This window comes from Danaus plexippus, chromosome 8 (assembly GCF_018135715.1).
Source record: "Danaus plexippus chromosome 8, MEX_DaPlex, whole genome shotgun sequence".
In the NCBI taxonomy this organism is placed as follows: Eukaryota; Metazoa; Arthropoda; class Insecta; order Lepidoptera; family Nymphalidae; genus Danaus; species Danaus plexippus.
Genome location: NC_083542.1, coordinates 6,430,032 through 6,446,740, shown reverse-complemented (window position 1 = coordinate 6,446,740; position 16,709 = coordinate 6,430,032). Strand labels below are relative to the sequence as shown.

At 28.5% G+C, this 16,709-nt stretch overlaps 3 protein-coding genes and 1 long non-coding RNA gene across 5 annotated transcripts; 2 read left to right on the top strand and 2 right to left on the bottom strand.

Annotated features, from left to right (window-relative positions):
* Window positions 1-763: 763 nt before the first annotated feature.
* Window positions 764-2,064, bottom strand: LOC133318886 (uncharacterized). Its single transcript, XM_061521350.1, has 2 exons — window positions 1,728-2,064; window positions 764-1,462 (listed from the first exon to the last, which is right to left on the bottom strand). The coding sequence occupies exons 1-2, from the start codon at window positions 2,023-2,025 to the stop codon at window positions 1,416-1,418; spliced, it is 345 nt and encodes a 114-aa protein (XP_061377334.1). The 5' UTR covers window positions 2,026-2,064; the 3' UTR covers window positions 764-1,415.
* LOC133318887 (uncharacterized) lies at window positions 1,871-5,104 on the top strand. The gene is made up of 2 exons (XR_009752618.1): window positions 1,871-1,981; window positions 5,018-5,104. It is a non-coding gene; the product is annotated as an uncharacterized LOC133318887 (long non-coding RNA).
* Window positions 3,288-5,134, bottom strand: LOC116776305 (uncharacterized). Of its 2 annotated transcripts, none has more exons than XM_032669473.2 (2): window positions 4,764-5,134; window positions 3,288-3,450 (listed from the first exon to the last, which is right to left on the bottom strand). In XM_032669473.2, the coding sequence occupies exons 1-2, from the start codon at window positions 5,074-5,076 to the stop codon at window positions 3,437-3,439; spliced, it is 327 nt and encodes a 108-aa protein (XP_032525364.2). In that variant the 5' UTR covers window positions 5,077-5,134; the 3' UTR covers window positions 3,288-3,436. The 2 variants fall into 2 exon arrangements, with proteins under 2 accessions (XP_032525364.2, XP_032525374.2); XM_032669483.2 differs by lacking the exon at window positions 3,288-3,450 and adding an exon at window positions 4,295-4,487.
* Window positions 5,135-12,670: 7,536 nt separating this feature from the next.
* On the top strand, window positions 12,671-13,739 carry LOC133318896 (uncharacterized). The gene is made up of 2 exons (XM_061521402.1): window positions 12,671-13,009; window positions 13,511-13,739. Exons 1-2 carry the CDS (start codon window positions 12,725-12,727, stop codon window positions 13,520-13,522), a joined length of 297 nt encoding a protein of 98 aa, XP_061377386.1. The 5' UTR covers window positions 12,671-12,724; the 3' UTR covers window positions 13,523-13,739.
* The last annotated feature ends 2,970 nt before the right edge of the window (window positions 13,740-16,709 follow it).

Sequence of the window (16,709 nt, the reverse complement as noted above, 5' to 3'; positions counted from 1 at the left end):
ATAGACAAGCAAAACATACACATATATTAAATGAAACTAGTATTATTCGGATTTACTACGCGGATTTTATTATTTAAAAACTACATAATCCCGACGTTTCGGTTACTTTGCAGCAACCGTGATCACGGGCAGACGAGGTGTGAATGATGGTTCAACGTCGGGATTATGTAGTTTTTAAATAATAAAATCCGCGTAGTAAATCCGAATAATACTAGTTTCATTTAAATGAATACTCGTGAAAATCTTAGATCTCACTATACACATATATTAACAAAAATTTTAATGAGGAGGCTATATAATTTAAGTTTTAATGAAAAATAATAATGATTTTTGACATTTCACTTCATTAAATACTGCAAATTACTATTGCTGTCAAGCAATTTGGGCTCAAAACCTCAATCATTATTTTAACTTATTTTAATTGTATACTTTATGATTTAAATTGAATTTGAGATAGTATACTTTATTTAGGAACGTAATTATTCAAAGAGGGTATAAAACTTTTGCTTGTTGAAGAACCATTTTTGATGGATCGAGTAATTCGGATAAAATCTTTAATGAACCATAACGAATTGCTGGAAGTCTAAATATAAATGTCCAGATTTTTTCCTCTAATGTGACGTCTAAGCATGGTTTCAATTGTGTGCTTATAAAATGAATGATTATGTCCCAAGAATTTCCGAAACCAATATATAGCTGTTTAAGAGTATACAGCTAATGAGATCTAAGACTTTTGCGAGTATTAATTTAAATGAAACTAATATTTTCGGAATACTACTCGTATTTTATATTTTTTATAAAAACGACATACTCCCGACGTTTCGGTTACTTTTGCAACAATTTTCTATCCATTATGTATATTTATGAATGACTGAAAATGGTCGTCTCTATCCGCTTCGTCCTTAAAGAGTCTGTTATAATCCTTGGTAATTTTGTAAATACTGTTATGTGGCTTCTCGTTTTAAAAAAGCGATTCCACTGTTTACGGTTCTTAAAAGATAGTAAGACACGATTCTCCTATTTTTTTAAATATTATAGTCTCATCGTCTATTTTAAGTACCAGAATTATTATATAATCTTTATGAAAATCATCCTGACGCAACATTCTTGTCTGATTTTAAGGTTTCTTATATCGAATATCAGGACCTATTTGCTTTAAAAATAAAAACAGGCTTCTACTTCTAATTGTGTAACCACCATTTATTTTAGGTACTTAAGTAATTTAATGACAATGGCAATTTACAATTTAAATTTAACCTATGACAACAAATTGAAATTTATTTTTTAATTTAAATATCTGTACATGACCCATATCATAGTTTATTAGTTAATTATCACGTTTAGCCATTACTCTTAGAGGATTTATCTGGACGAAGAGAAAAGATTTTAAATTGTTTTCATTTCTTGAAATTTATTTAATTCTGCAAATTATGCAAAAAATCATACAAATCCACTTTTTTTCCTGAAACAAATAAGTGATTTTTATTTTAAAACGTAGATATCCGTACATAAATGATACGACAAGTGTATTTAGGTTGCTGTTTTCAAAACTGATAAAAGGAATTGTTTAAATAGTTTTTAACATTGGAAAGAAACAGGTTTCAAAAACATACATTTTAAGGTAATTTTATTCTATTTTATGAGCGTGTAAACAGAATATGCATATTCAAATATGCCAAATAGTAATAGCTTTGTGATAGCAGTTAGAAAAAAATAATTTTTCTTACTCTGTTTATCTTCAACGAAGCCAAGATGATGCTCATTTTCTTCTTCTGTATAATCAGCAAATAGATTAATATCAAAAACAGTGCCTGGATGTTCCGCGTTAGCTCTATTGATTTCTTTCAAACTTTTAACAAATGCTTCGTAGTGCACCTGCCTATCAGCTTCATTTTTATAATGTCTATCATAGTCTTTAATAAATTTTTCAAATAACGCAGGAGCATCTTTTAAATAGTAGTATGGTTTGTCTAATGCATAGGTCACAGTTACTGTAAGTGAAAGGAAACAAATTAAAAAATTCATATTTTAAAGTTGTATATAGCTTTATGTCGTAAGAATGAAGTGAGTTTGCTAAGTAAATTGCACGCTATATATATATGTAGCTACAAATGACGTAAGCGTTCATTACTTACAAATTATATGGACCTTTTGTTTCGATTTAATTTATTTTTTCAACAATATTTCCTTTTAATTATTAATGAAATTATAGTTTAATATATTTTTTATTTTTAAATAGTTCGTAATACTTTGTCGATATTTAGTTAAACAATCAAATAAATTCTGAAAAAGCAATTATTCATTTTGTGTCTTATAATTTATTGCAATATTTTCTATCTATTGAAATATTAATCTAGAATCAGATTGTATTATTTATAAACCAATAAAAGATTGATTAAAAAAAATCCTTATTTAAAATTTTATGAAAAAATTATTTTAAGCCAGTTTGAGAACAGAAAATGTTCAAACAAATTTACAAAAAATTACCTCTAAAAGGGCAAAAACGTGAGTACAATTGTAACAGGCTGATCTCTTTTAGAGGATCAAAACCTTGTGACTCCTACAGAAAACTCAGATTTTCGCGATTAGATATTTTAATATAACCACGTTTTAAAAAACTGATCCCATTTCATCTCGTTTTTTCGTGTTCGCGGTTGCTGACTATTATCGATATGTCGGTTGAAATTATAAAAAACACAAAAATAAATGCGAATTAGACCTGAAAAATATCGTTGTATTTAAACCTTTAATGAATAAAATATAATAAAATAATAATAGTTCCCAAAACAAAAAAAGGAAACTCAATTTATAATATTGAATATTATGGGAGTATATATATTTTTTGCTAGGTTTCCGTTTGAAATTTTGGTTTCAGTTTATACTGTTTTAATACTGACTTCATGTACAGGTTTATTCATTATAATAATTCTTTTTACACTTTAAATGTACCTCAATGAAGAAAGATAATTAAAACGGACACAAAAGTAGCGATGATTAATGAAAACTTAATTTTATACGATAAAAAATAAGTAACCGGTTAAAGTTTCTAGACATCTTGCTTCATTCAGTTAATTATTCTCACTTCCTTAAAGAAATAATATTCATTATAAGGGAATTCACATAAAATCTTTTTCATCTTTGTAATGTTTATTGTACCTTTTGAAATTATTTTTTTTCATTAAATCAGAAGCATCCTTAAAAACTTGTTGAGGGACATCTTCTATAAGTGAGAGCAATAGTATACAAAAAAATATGTAAGTATACAGTCAAAGGATAAAAACGCTAAAAATGTGGTAATCTATTTAATTTAAAAAAATACATTTATTCATAACATGTTAATGTTTTTATTAGTTCTACCATTAAGTTTTCACATTTTCAAGTTTTTCATTTATCAAATAACTTTTCGAGTCAATCAATTCCGTTTTCTCTTTCGAACTCATTTTGTGACATCTACAAAAAAAAATTTTTTTCATGTTACTTTGCGAAAAACAAATTGCTCAAAACTCATATATGGTATTTAAAAAGGTATATATTTACATAATACGGTCGTTATTAAATATTGTATGATTTATATAACAAATAGTTACGAAATAGACAAGCAAACTATTTGCATTAACATAAATTTTAATGAGGAGGCTATACGAATAAAGTTTTAATACAAAATAATAATTACACATTTAGAACATTTTACTTTACATTAAATCCTAAAATTACTATTTTTTTATTCATAAACAAAAATGTTGTGGAGCAATTTGGGCTCTAAATCTTTTAACTTATAATACAATTAATTATTTATGAACGTAATTATTCAAAGGGCAAAAAAACTTTTGCTTGTTAGGAGTCTTTTCAGTTTGATCAAGTAATTCGGGCAAAATCGTACATGATCCATAGACGTGTGGATGAATGTTTTAATATACATTTTCATGTGTTTGCTTTTATTTGCCACGTTAGTGTGGATTTAATTGTGTGCTAATATAATGAATGATCATGTCCCAAGAATTCCCGAAACAAATAGATAGTTCTGTTTAAGAGTAAATAGTTTTTCACACCTGCCAAACTTCTTATGACGTAAATTCCAACCGAATATATTTTGTCATTCTTCTGGTGTATAAGGTAATTTTCTTATATATTTATCACAAATGTAACAAAAAAAACTTTGTATTTTTTTCCATAAGTCTCCGTTTAGTTGAAAATCATTTTGACGCAAAATTATTGTGATTTTAAAGTTTCTTATATCGAATAGACCCCATCAGGACCTATGTGTTTTAAAGGGAAATAAAGAACAACAAACTGCTACTTCTAATTATATAACGATATTTGTTTTTTAATTTAAATTATGACACCTATGACAATGAATTTAAATTGTTTTTTGAATAACATAGTTTGTTAGTTAACGATCACATTTAGCCATCACACTCAGAGGATTTATCAGGACAAAAGAGTAGTTTTTGAATTGTTATCATTTCATTGCAAACTTATTTATATTCCTGAAACAAAGACATAAATGATATGACAAAACGATGTAGGGTGCTATGTTCAAAATTGATATTGTAATGTTAGAGTCCAGTAGTATATTACTGAAAAGTCAACAACATATTAGTTTCGTTACTGATAGAAAATATTTTTTGAATAGGTTTTTAACATTGGAAAGATACTTCATACAAAACTGGATTTATTATTTTATTTTATGAGAGTTTGATCAGAGGCTCCATATAAAATACATCAAATAGTAATGGCAATTAGAAAAAAAATATTTCCCTTACCACGATTACCATTAAGCATGCCATGATGACCACTCGTTTCTTCTTTTGTATAATCAGCAAATAGATTAATATCAAAAACAGCACTTGGAGATTCAGCGTTAGCTTTATTGATTTCTTTCAAACTTTGAACAAATGCTTCGTAGTGCACCTGAATATCAGCTTCATCTTTATAATGTCTGTTGTAATCTCTAACAAATTTTTCAAATAATGCAGGAGCATCTTTTAGATCATAGTATGGTTTCTTTAATGCATAGGTTAATGCATAGGTCACAGTTACTGCAAGTGAAAGGAAACATATTATTAAAATTTTCATGTCTTAAAGTTGTATATAGCTTAATGTGGTAACAATGAAGTGAGTTTGCTGGGTATATTGCACGCTATATTTATATGTAGGTCCAATGAGATAAGCGTCAGTTTACCTATAAATTATATGTTTCTTTTGTTTCTTTTCAATTTATTTTGTTTTAGAATATTTCACATTATATCTTTGTAACATGTTGTTTCATACTATAATTGAATTCGCTTTTACTTTTGTTAAATGTTTAATAAAGCTTCATAGATTATATTATTTAAATACCGATATATCGTATCGAATAATTTATACTAATCTGTGTAATTTTTGTACTTAAAATATGTAAAAGTAAGAGTGAGAAAGAAATATCTTGAATATCCGAGAACGTGGTTTTTTAAAAAGTTATAGAAATGTCGATTAAAATTATAAAATTATAAAAAAGCTATTTTAATCCGACATTTGTGGATTTGAAACTTATAACTGGCATAGATTGATGTACAAAAATATACATACAGTGTCAGTATCTTCTTTATTTTTTCAATAACAATTGAATTCCACAAAGTCTAGAAGTTGGAGCAGCTTACGCTAAAGTTAAGTTTAAGTTTTTAATGCTATCTACACTTTAGTGACTAAAAAATTTATAGTGATAAGTCAATACATTAAAATTGCCAAACTTGACAAACGTTAGGGCTAATTTTTCGATATTTTAGTGCTGTTCTGTTCTTCTTGTTACTTGTTCTGTACTGCTAAAATATTTAAGTGAAATTAAGAACGAGTTTGCTTCCCAAATTTTCTATGTAGGTAATTAAATTCTAATTCAAGTATTTTAAATTTTAACACTAAAATTAAAAATAATTGAATTAGAATTTAAGTAGAATAAAAAAACAATGAATGGTAACTTAATTAGTAAAGCAACTGCGATGATATATACTGAAGATTGCAAGTTTGAATCCGGGTCGTATGTGTGTGAATTTTAATTCAAGTATTAATTACCTATAAACCTTAAAATAAGTCACAAAAACCGTACATCCGTAACCGTAATCTATAGATGCTTGGAATAGCACGGTTATTTCCCTGGCATTGTCGACTTTGAAGTTTTTGTCGCTTATATATTTCATATTTATAAATATAATAAATATTTCAAACCAAAGGTTTATGTCATGATGCATCACGATATGGCATACCTACATGGTTGCCTTTGTAAGCAATGCGTAATTGTTTAAGTAATTGAAATAGTTGGAAATAAATTTTTGTTTTATTAGGTACGGACAATAAAGCTGGTACTTAACGAACTATTTGATGTGTTGTGATGTTTAGGATTGCATTTGTTACAATACTTTAATATTGATATTAGATGTAATCTTTATTACGTCTATATTTTGACAGCTTTATTGAAATGTTCGTACATTTAGTTGTTTTCTTGTTGATCCACTGCAGAATTATCCTAACAAAAAGTGTTTTCTTTTTTTGTTTTGGGTAATACATATCTTTTTTAACCACAAGCTTATTTACTTTATACCTTTAATTATTGAATGGCAATAGATGCATACATATATATGACATATGATTGTAATAGGTGAGCGAACAGAAACATATTAGTTTATGAACAGTAATTAAATCGAATCGATTTAACATCAACGTTAATAGAGAAAGAGAAACTGTGAAGTTTTACTGCAAGGTAATTACAATGTGTGTCGTTTAATCTCATTATTTTTTTTACTTTCCTAATTGCTTTTAATTTGTAAGTGAAAACGTTAAGAATAAATTCTTGCATTAGTCATGGGTGAAACGTGACTCTATTTTTAAATTAAAATATATATTGACGTAATCCTAGTTTAATTGAATAAAACAATTTTTTTTACGACTTAATGGATTTAAGTTTTTGATTATATGATATATAATCTAAAAACTAAATAATCGTAAAAGTATTTTTATCGATTTTTCAACTCCATAAAAACTATTTCTGAAGAATGCTTATGTTATGGAATTTAAAAGGTTTTTTATGAATATTATAAATTTTTTCATTACTCATAGAGTACAAGACAATCTTGCTTTTATTTACTAGTATATATGTATCTGTATTTTTTTAACGGAAACACCCCTGATAAGACTCAGTGGACATGTGATCACTCTCAGCACATTATTAATTAAAATGATGCAGTTCCTTAGCCAAATATATGAACCCTTTCCCTTTTTTACCTTGTTAGGTTTGTTAGAATGTGTTACTTAACCCCTCCATATTTTCTAGCAAGCGTGAAACACAACGTCATAATATTTTCACCTCTTCACGCTGTTTGTGTATACGCGATAATCTGCTCTTCAGAGAGCCTTCAGGCTATTGTCATACGCCTATACTCATGGAAGAAAAGGTTGTCTAGAATTCTGGGAAACTGAGGTGATGTGTAGTCGTAGCTTCTTATCGCAGCGGGGTGGAACCGATTACGTAATCATGTTAATAAAAAAAGTATTAAAACAAATATATATGTGGTAATAAAATATGTCAATGCGAAATAATTATATTAATATACATTCTATTATTAGTTAATGAGTTTGATAAATCTTTCAGTTGTTATTGATATTAAAATTTTTTACAGAATTACTTATCACTTTTACCAACCGGAACCAGGTTAAGACGAAGAGAAAGTATCCTTTACTTGTCTGAAGGAGTTAGTGCTTGATGTTTTTTTTAGTGACCGCTGTCTCTTTGGGTAATTCAAGGATTCTATTAATTGGACTGTTTTATCTTGTTCACATTAAATAAAATATGATAAAGCGCTTTTGCGAGTACACATTTAAGTAAAATTACTTTGTTTGTGTTAAAAATTACACTTCCATGGGTAATCGTAAATACGTACCTGCTTTTTCAATAAAATTTAGGTACTATTTGAACTTATTACAGAAGAAACGCTCTCCTTATTACAAAATAAATATTTGTTCACTTAGCGAAAACAGATTCAACACCTACGTTAGAAGATACTGTAGTATACTTACACTTAATTCGATGATGTCACTTGTGAATTTTTTATTCCATTAAGTGTGATATGTACTGCTCAGTCCTAAATGCAATTATTAAAGAAATAATGAGCAATATATGTCTTAATAATATTATAAGAAACTTTTCAAAATAGAGAAGGATTTGAGTGTTGAATTTAATTGTTTGTATTAAATGTAAAGTATAATAGTCGTATTCATGACCCTTTTAGTATATATTTTAATGTGTAAAAGTAGTAAGTTTAATGAGATCTAAAATTTTCGCGAGTTTTATTCATTTAAATGAAACTAGTATTATTCGGATATACTACGCGGATTTTATTATTTAAAAAACTACACAATCCCGACGTTTCGGTTACTTTGCAGCAACTGGCAGCAACAAAATCTGGCTTACTATTGGACGTAATGGAACATCTTGTTTATGGATTTTAGGTAACCTATACAATTTTGGAGGTTTTGCACACGATTAACTCACACCACCACCCTATCCAGCTAGCTACCGTTGGCAAATCTTTGTTACAGAGAGCCCAACACCTTTGTGATGCTGACCACCTAGACGCCGAGCTGCAGCATGTAAAACATGCTCTCACCATCAACAACCTGCCCGTGCCTCGCCAGCACCGCAAGAACCACTTGAAGCCACCCACAGGTGAACGAAAACCTGCGATACTACTATATGTGAAGGGAGTTACTGACAGAATAGGCAACATTTTGAAGAAGGTTTCCATTAAAACTATTTACAAACCACATAAGAAAGTGAGCCAATTTTTGAGACCAATCAAGAGTTACATTCCTTTACAACAAGCGGGTGTATACAAACTCGATTGTGACTGTGGCTTGTCATACATTGGACAGACGAAGAGGAGAATCGGTACAAGGGTTAAAGAACATATCTCAGGCAAGAAAAACTGGCGCGCGTCGAAGTCAGCAGTGTGTGAACACACAATGGACAAACCAGGCCACTACATTCGGTTTGATAAACCTCAAATCCTCGCTCGGGAAGACAAGTATATACCGAGATTAATTCGCGAGGCTATTGAAATTAAAAAACATCCCAATTTGAATAGAGAAGATGGCTGGAATCTATCAAACACCTGGGACCCCGTTCTTAAAAATATAAAATCCCATGTCCGTAACCACACCGCAGGACCTCAAGACACCGTAAGCGCATTCTGCTGGCATCCAGAGCGGTACGCCAGAAAATTAAGAAATCAATGGCGGTAGGTGATAAATAACAAGGACCAACTGACAGACATTCACATCTCGTCTGCCCGTGATCACGGTTGCTGCAAAGTAACCGAAACGTCGGGATTGTGTAGTTTTTTAAATAATAAAATCCGCGTCGTATATCCGAATAATACTAGTTTCATTTAAAAGTAGTAAGTTTTGCAACTTTGTAAAGGGTATCTTAGAAACTTTTCATGTGATTAGTATCTTTAGGTCTGTAATGGAATTTATACCTACATATATATGCATATCTGAATCGAAAATAAAACTTATATTATAGCGACCAAACCCTCGAAAATTCAGATGACAAAACTATATCCAATAATTGCCTGAAATAGTTTTAACAATATATTGTGTAATTATTTTTTTACTATTTATAAATGTGTTTAAGTTTGTTTAATAACAGATATGCAATAATAGTATATACCTTAGACAATCTTGTGTGATGACTGAATGTAAGTATATATATATAAGAAGTAGTCCAGTGAGTGCAAAACGTTTTTATAGCTGTAATTTTTTTGTGTAAAATTATAATTTGTTCCTCAAACTAGAAGTTTTTTAATTGTTTTCTCATAATTGGCTACTTTTCAATGTTATATTAAGCCTTGAAATTTATTTGTATTATTTTTATTGTATTCTGATATGACCATTTCTAATTAATTACGTTCCAGACCGACCGGTTACATTTTGCACGTGTCAAAATTTGTTACACGTCCGTAATTTTAATTCGATTTTTCGTTTTTAAGTCCACGTGTAGTAAGTAGTTGTCCGGAACATACTATTTTAAGAAGATTGTATTATATGAGTTAAAATAGTCAATAAAATTGCAAGAAATATATCTAAGGGACAGCATAAAATTGATATAGTAATATAAAATGTTTTGAATTATCATAAAAACATTTCTGTATGCTTTGAACTTTTCTTAAACCCTTTAATGTATGCGAGCCTTTCAAGGGACTATAATGTTCAAAAACTTATAAATTCTACCAATAATAACTTTCTTTTATTATTATTGTACACAATAGTATTAATATAGCGATGAATTTTAGGTGCTCAACTTTAACGAATTAGACAGTAATTAATTCGTATAAAATAATTAGTGAAAGGAACTTTGTGAACTCTGACGTTACAAAAATTTTGCTCTTCTATTTTAAATCTCATTCAAGGTTTAATGTAATTCCTGACTGGGAATTTTCTTATATCTGTATATTTTATTTTGTCTTTAAAACAAAATAGATATTTCCATAATGCTTCCCTGCATTTATGTTGGAAGTCGGACGGCAATTGAAAACGATTTTATACAATAATATAAGAACTTTACTATTTCACAATACAAAATTTTACTGCGTGACATATATCATTATTTTAAAATAATGTTTAATCATAGCTTTAAAGAGAACGCAGTACTTTTAGGTTTCAGATTTTCTTTACATTACAGTACAGTAGTACAGTATTCAGAAACCCGTTAGCAGAAAAGAATCTAACATTTTCTGAGTAAAAATCGTATTATAAAAGAGACCATTCGAACATTATTTTTGCAAATATTTATATGTAGCCTTGTAAGAGAGGGTTTTGAAAAACTATGTTAATTAATGGTATACATTAAAGAATGATAAAACTTGTGAACTTCTCATGGCAGTTATGGACATTATCATAATGGCATTCATAAAAAGTTCGGAAAATTGTCAAAACGCAATTTGAAACCAAATTTAAAAATCTAGTATTTGACGGTTATTTTAAGTCTCAAATTCAATATTTTCCTTATACAAAGGAAATTTCCCGATAACGGGTTTTTTGTTCATTTTGCGATGAAAATAGTTTTTTAATAAGTAAATGTCAACGTTATGTTTATTGTATGCTATTTTCTTGACATTAATTATGAAATTCATTGTTTAAATACCTTGTGTATATTTTTCTTAATAGTAATTATTACTCATTGTTTATATTTTTATATTTTGTCGTTGTGTTTAATAATCGAACAAACTACCTTTAAACTTATTTTTTAGTTCGTAATTTATGGAATCAAAATTCTGCTTGTTCGCTGTTAAGTTTGCAAATTCACTAAAGTACTGTTTTGTCGATGCAAGTTTTTGTTTGTAAAAAACGCTTGAAAATACAGTCGTCTGAAAGTTCTACTTTATTTACCAGTTAGTTACACAGTAACTTAGACCACTTACCAAACATGTATAATTCATATATGTATTATAAGTACAGATGCATAAGGGTAAATATTTGTTTTGTTCCAAGAATAGCCCGTTTGTTTTGTTCATAGTTCTAGTACTGTATACAGGCTATGTAGGATTTCAGTGCTTCATTCAATATCGGTTCTTCAAGAGTTCACGAAACCAAATAATGGAAGAAATCTTTCTATTTATATATTTTTTTTGTAGACTTATTTTTTTTTTTGCAAATTACGTTAAACACAACATACTGAATGTCTCATGAGCAGAAGCGATGGTCTCCTGTTCAAACAATACTTTGGGATACAATAGGTTTTATAACTGACTTTTTATTATTAGAACTATGAAGGAATCACATAAAAATAAAGTTAAAAAACATCTAAATGAAAATTATTTTTAATAACTTGCTTATGGTCTTTAACAACTACCGAAAATAATAATAATAATTGGAGATATCTGTTCTCAAAGGGCATCATTAACCATTTGACTGAGCTGGTGTAACAATAAAAAATAGTGAATCTTTTGCTATTTAAATATATGCAAGTCTTAAATTTCCATTTCTTGATATTTGGGTTTAAAAAAAATACATGTTTTATATCCTATTGTTATTTCATGTTACATAAGAGAAACATTTATTTAAAAAGTTACCAAACATCGCTGGAGTGATGCTGTTGTATTGACATATACATAAGTATGTATATAGTGCTATAATATGATACTGCAAGTGTGGCTGCTCCGTTTTGATAGTATTTTTAGATGGACATATGACGCATGTATTGTCTTACATAGTAGTTTTAGACTCTGGTTTTTATTGTCACTTCGTTTTCCAAATAATCCAATGAATATGAATTTGTATTACCAGAAGACAAATCATACCTGAGTACAATCACATTTATATTTTAATTGTCAAATTTATTTCACAAAATAAATACAATACCAAAAGTAGTCCTTCTGTACATTTCACAAAAAATTTATTTAACGCCTTGTATTATATGAAAGAATATTTATGATAGTTGCACAGCAATTTATTGAGTTTATATTTTTCGGTAGTATAATGCAACTGAACTAACGGTAAAACCGTTAGCGTTCCAGCCTAATTGAGTCTTTGTTTTAAATTAGAAAGAAGGATGTTAACTGTAATCAAAAACATTTTAATAATCAAGAAATCGCTGTACAATGTAATGCTTAATTAATTAAAACTATAAGTAGCCAGACTAAAAGGATAAATTATTTTATGGTGAGATAAGGTTTCCTCGTGAAAGTCTCCAGACATGCAGTTAACCGGTTACGTAATTTTTTTGACTCTGTGTGGTTTTACAATAGCTACGAAACCTTTTTACGATGTATATGAAGCTCCAAAATTATTCGAAAAATTTATGGCTGATTATGATAAACATTACAAAGATCAAATCGATACAGCAAATCACTACAACGCCTTTCTAGCAAGTTTGGTAACCATCAACAAAGGTAATCGAGACTCGCCCTTAACAACATACGATATTAATCATTTGGCCGACTATACTCCCGAGGAGATTGATTCCACACTGAATGGCCTGGTAAGTTGTCTATGTTTATTAATAGCACTGTATTTTAATTACTAATATTTGATTCCATATGATGTGTAGTAAAAGTTTGTTTATAACCAAAATAAAAAAGGTAAAAATATATGTCCTTATTTTTAATGGCGTTTGTATGTAACAACAAATACTTCAAAAAAATAACGAATTAAAATTTTACAGGCAGTGCCATTCCATTTCTTTCAAAAAGAGATGAATAATTTTGTATTCGTATTTAATGGCTAGCACTTTTAGCAATTAAATACGAATATAATTGTAAATTACACATTCAATTTATTTTTGTTCCATTGCTTGATCGTATGCTTCAATAATTAGAGACTAATAATAGATTATTATTATTATTATCATCGTTATATGCTACTTCATCAGTGATTATGTGAAAAAAGCACAGTACAGTACATTTAAATTAAAAATTTAAATAAACTTGAAAATATAGAATTCCGAGGGATATCTAAAATATATATTTTTTTTATTTTTCAGAAGCACAATTAAATATTCTACCGAAGAAGTTACTTCTATCAAAGCAGACATAATACAAATACATCTATATAATTCCTATCACTTTTTTAGACAAAGGCTTACTAAGAATCTCTAATAAATTTGATCGTTTCCGAAACCGCTAAGATCAAGACTAAGCATAATTCAAAATACTATTCCTTTTTTATTAATCTTCTTGTCAGTATCAATAAAACAGACATTATTGATAATAGGTATTTATATTATTTGCAAATGAACTCTCACAATAATGAAACAGGATACAGACACAAATAATTTCCAGAAAATATTTTAAAAAGGAAACCTTGAAACAGAATTTTTTTATTGAGGCGTATCAAAAATAATATGATGTTAGCAAAACAAGTGTAGTAGTATGATGGTCTCAAAAATATACTAAGATGTGCATCACTTCGTCAAGAGTAGTTGTAAACTTACTATCGCTATTCACTATGGTGTTTTAAAATCTTTGTCTATTTTAAAACCCCATTAAGAATTATGTTTATTAATGACCATAAATACCAGTGTAGAACCAGATTTTTTTTTTTCAATACCTAGTATAAATTGTTTTCTATTATTTTGTACCAGCTAGTCTCAACGCAGGTTAGGTAAAAAATAGGCTTAATATGATGCTTGCATTCTTGCAAACACTATCTCATACCATTAAAAGAATGTAGAAAAATATATTGCATATCAACGGTAACGTCACTGAATATTATTTTACAAATACTAATTAAACACTTTAAATGTTTATTTCCGTATATGGTCACATATAAATGGAAAACAATTAGGCCCAAGTTAAGACAGTATGTTCTTCTGATACGGCTTCCAGTGTTCTTCAGATCTGATAAACACAATTAAATTAAGATTTTTGACAAAAATCACCATGGTACGTTAGTTTTGTTAACCTCTTCAACTTAGTTTTGATATTTTGTCTTGACGTCTTAAAGACGGAAAATATGTGATTCGTGTAAAAATTTATACCAAGCCTATATATCTATTTCGATGAGACATGCAGCTGTTGTTATAAGTTTTATATCTTTAATGAAAATAATAAAATATAACGTGGATGGAATTTCAATGTAACTGAAAAATCAGTTTTATTTCAGTTATATTTTTGTCAACTAAAAGTAATTATTTGATAAGTCCTAGTTTTACTAAATCCTGCTGGCTTCGTTTATACAAACCTACATATGTAAATGTTTCCTGTTCATGTACAGGAAATATTTTAACTTCAAGCAACAGTCAAGAAGGTATCATAAAAGAAGGTTATAAAATAATTTCCCTTTACCTTTATGTTATATTTTATAACTGACGTACACTATAAGGATTTAAATAATAATTATTAAATTGATTTAAAAGTTTTCCCGATTAACAGTTACTAAATTTTTTATTAAAATTACTCCTGTTATAAAACAAGACATTTTAATGTTGATGAAATCACATAATTACTTTAAAACAAAAATTGCTGCGTGTTTTATTTCTGTAGAATGACGTTTATTCGTTAGTGAATTTAATACACGCCTGAAAATCTCTTCATTTACATATTGTGATTGAGTCGGAATGAAGAACACTATATTTACGCTGACACTCGTCAAAATACCAGATTTTTACGCATTATTTAGTTGATTGACTTTATTATAATAAAATTGACGAAAAGCCCACGTAATTGGTACCGCCTAAATTGTATGTTAACGAAAAAATATCCGGTATTCAATGCTAATGAAAACCATAGACTTTACTTTTTAATACGCCGTTACGCCTCTTTAATTTAAGAAATTAATAATAATTTAATATAATTAAATCAGTTCCATTTAAAACTAATAACTTTATAAAAATATTTGTTTTATTATACTAATTTTGTTTTCAAATGTTTGTTTAAGACATTAGCTACGTTATTGTACTTAAATTAAATTTCTAAACATAAGACCTCTTTTGATTTCATTGATTATTCTTATTAATATAATTTTTATAAATTGATAACAGTTAAATTTAGTTAATTATGTTCTTCGGTATGAAATTCAATATCTTTTAAATTTTTATGATTCTGCTGAAGGAAAGAAGATTGTATAGTTAATTTTTAGCGACATTTGTTTATATTTACACAGTTTTATTTTATATTGAATAGAGTACCAATGATAGTATTCAATAAAAACAGGTCATACATTGAAGCGATTATAATGTACTGTAAAGTGCATTTACAACTCTAGTCAGTATGCTTACTGCAAAAATATTAAACGCTCACAATATTTTATTCATTCACTAGCATAAAAAAACCTACCCATAGAATTTATGAGTTACAGGTGTACAGATCATTAAGATAATCTAGCTTTGTAATTTTATGTTTTTACTTTAGGGTATTTTTGTTCTTGCAATAATATAAGCAAATAATGGTCTCGTATTTCATAAGACTGACGTTTATTGTACGGATAAAAAAATAATAGCTCGAAAAGTGAAGTTTTTGAAATGCGCATTTCAATTGGCACTAAAATGATTTAGAGATATCGGCAGCTATAAAAATATATCAAGAACAGTCAGGCAAAAAAGAAGTTAAAAGCTTGAAGATAGATTTTCGATAAAGCAATCTCTAAAAGAGAGCAAAAAAAGAACAGCCGTGTATCACACTGCAGCTTTATCTGAAGATAAATCCTATTGAGGGGGTCTGTAGAGGTTGTAAGGCATGCTGGCACGCCATGACTGTCGTAAAAAGAAATTAAGATTGTAATCTGCTGTAAATCAGAACACACTATGACATTGTTTTGTCACAACCAAATCATCTCTTGGACTAGTTACCGTCATCACACGACCTCGATTTTATAGAACATAATTTACAAAATATGTTCTATGGAATTAAAACTCGTAGAGTCAAGTCAAACTATAAATTTAAATTTTTTGATAAATATAAATGATTATAACCTTAAATTGTGTTTTATTTGAACAATGTATTACAATTATAATTTATCATTTAAAAGTGACTAAAATATAATGAGATCTAAGATTTTCGCGAGTTTTTTCATTTAAATGACTAAAGTATATATCGGGCAAAGGTACCGAAAATCTTGCTATATCTGCGGGGAGGCAGTTGGAACGGTTAAGCACTTGCTGGTGGGATGTAGGGTACTCCTAGATAGCGGTCAATACTCGCGTCGTCACGATAGGGTTTTAGAAATCATACGTGAAGCAGTTA

Coding starts and splice junctions, on each gene's coding strand:
- LOC133318886 (XM_061521350.1), bottom strand. CDS start 2,025: ATGAATTTTTTAATTTGTTTCCTTTCACTTACAGTAACTGTGACCTAT. Junction 1,463..1,727: donor CTTCGTTGAAGATAAACAGA/GTAAGAAAAATT, acceptor TATTTGTTTCAG/GAAAAAAAGTGGATTTGTAT.
- LOC116776305 (XM_032669473.2), bottom strand. CDS start 5,076: ATGAAAATTTTAATAATATGTTTCCTTTCACTTGCAGTAACTGTGACC.
- LOC133318896 (XM_061521402.1), top strand. CDS start 12,725: ATGCAGTTAACCGGTTACGTAATTTTTTTGACTCTGTGTGGTTTTACA.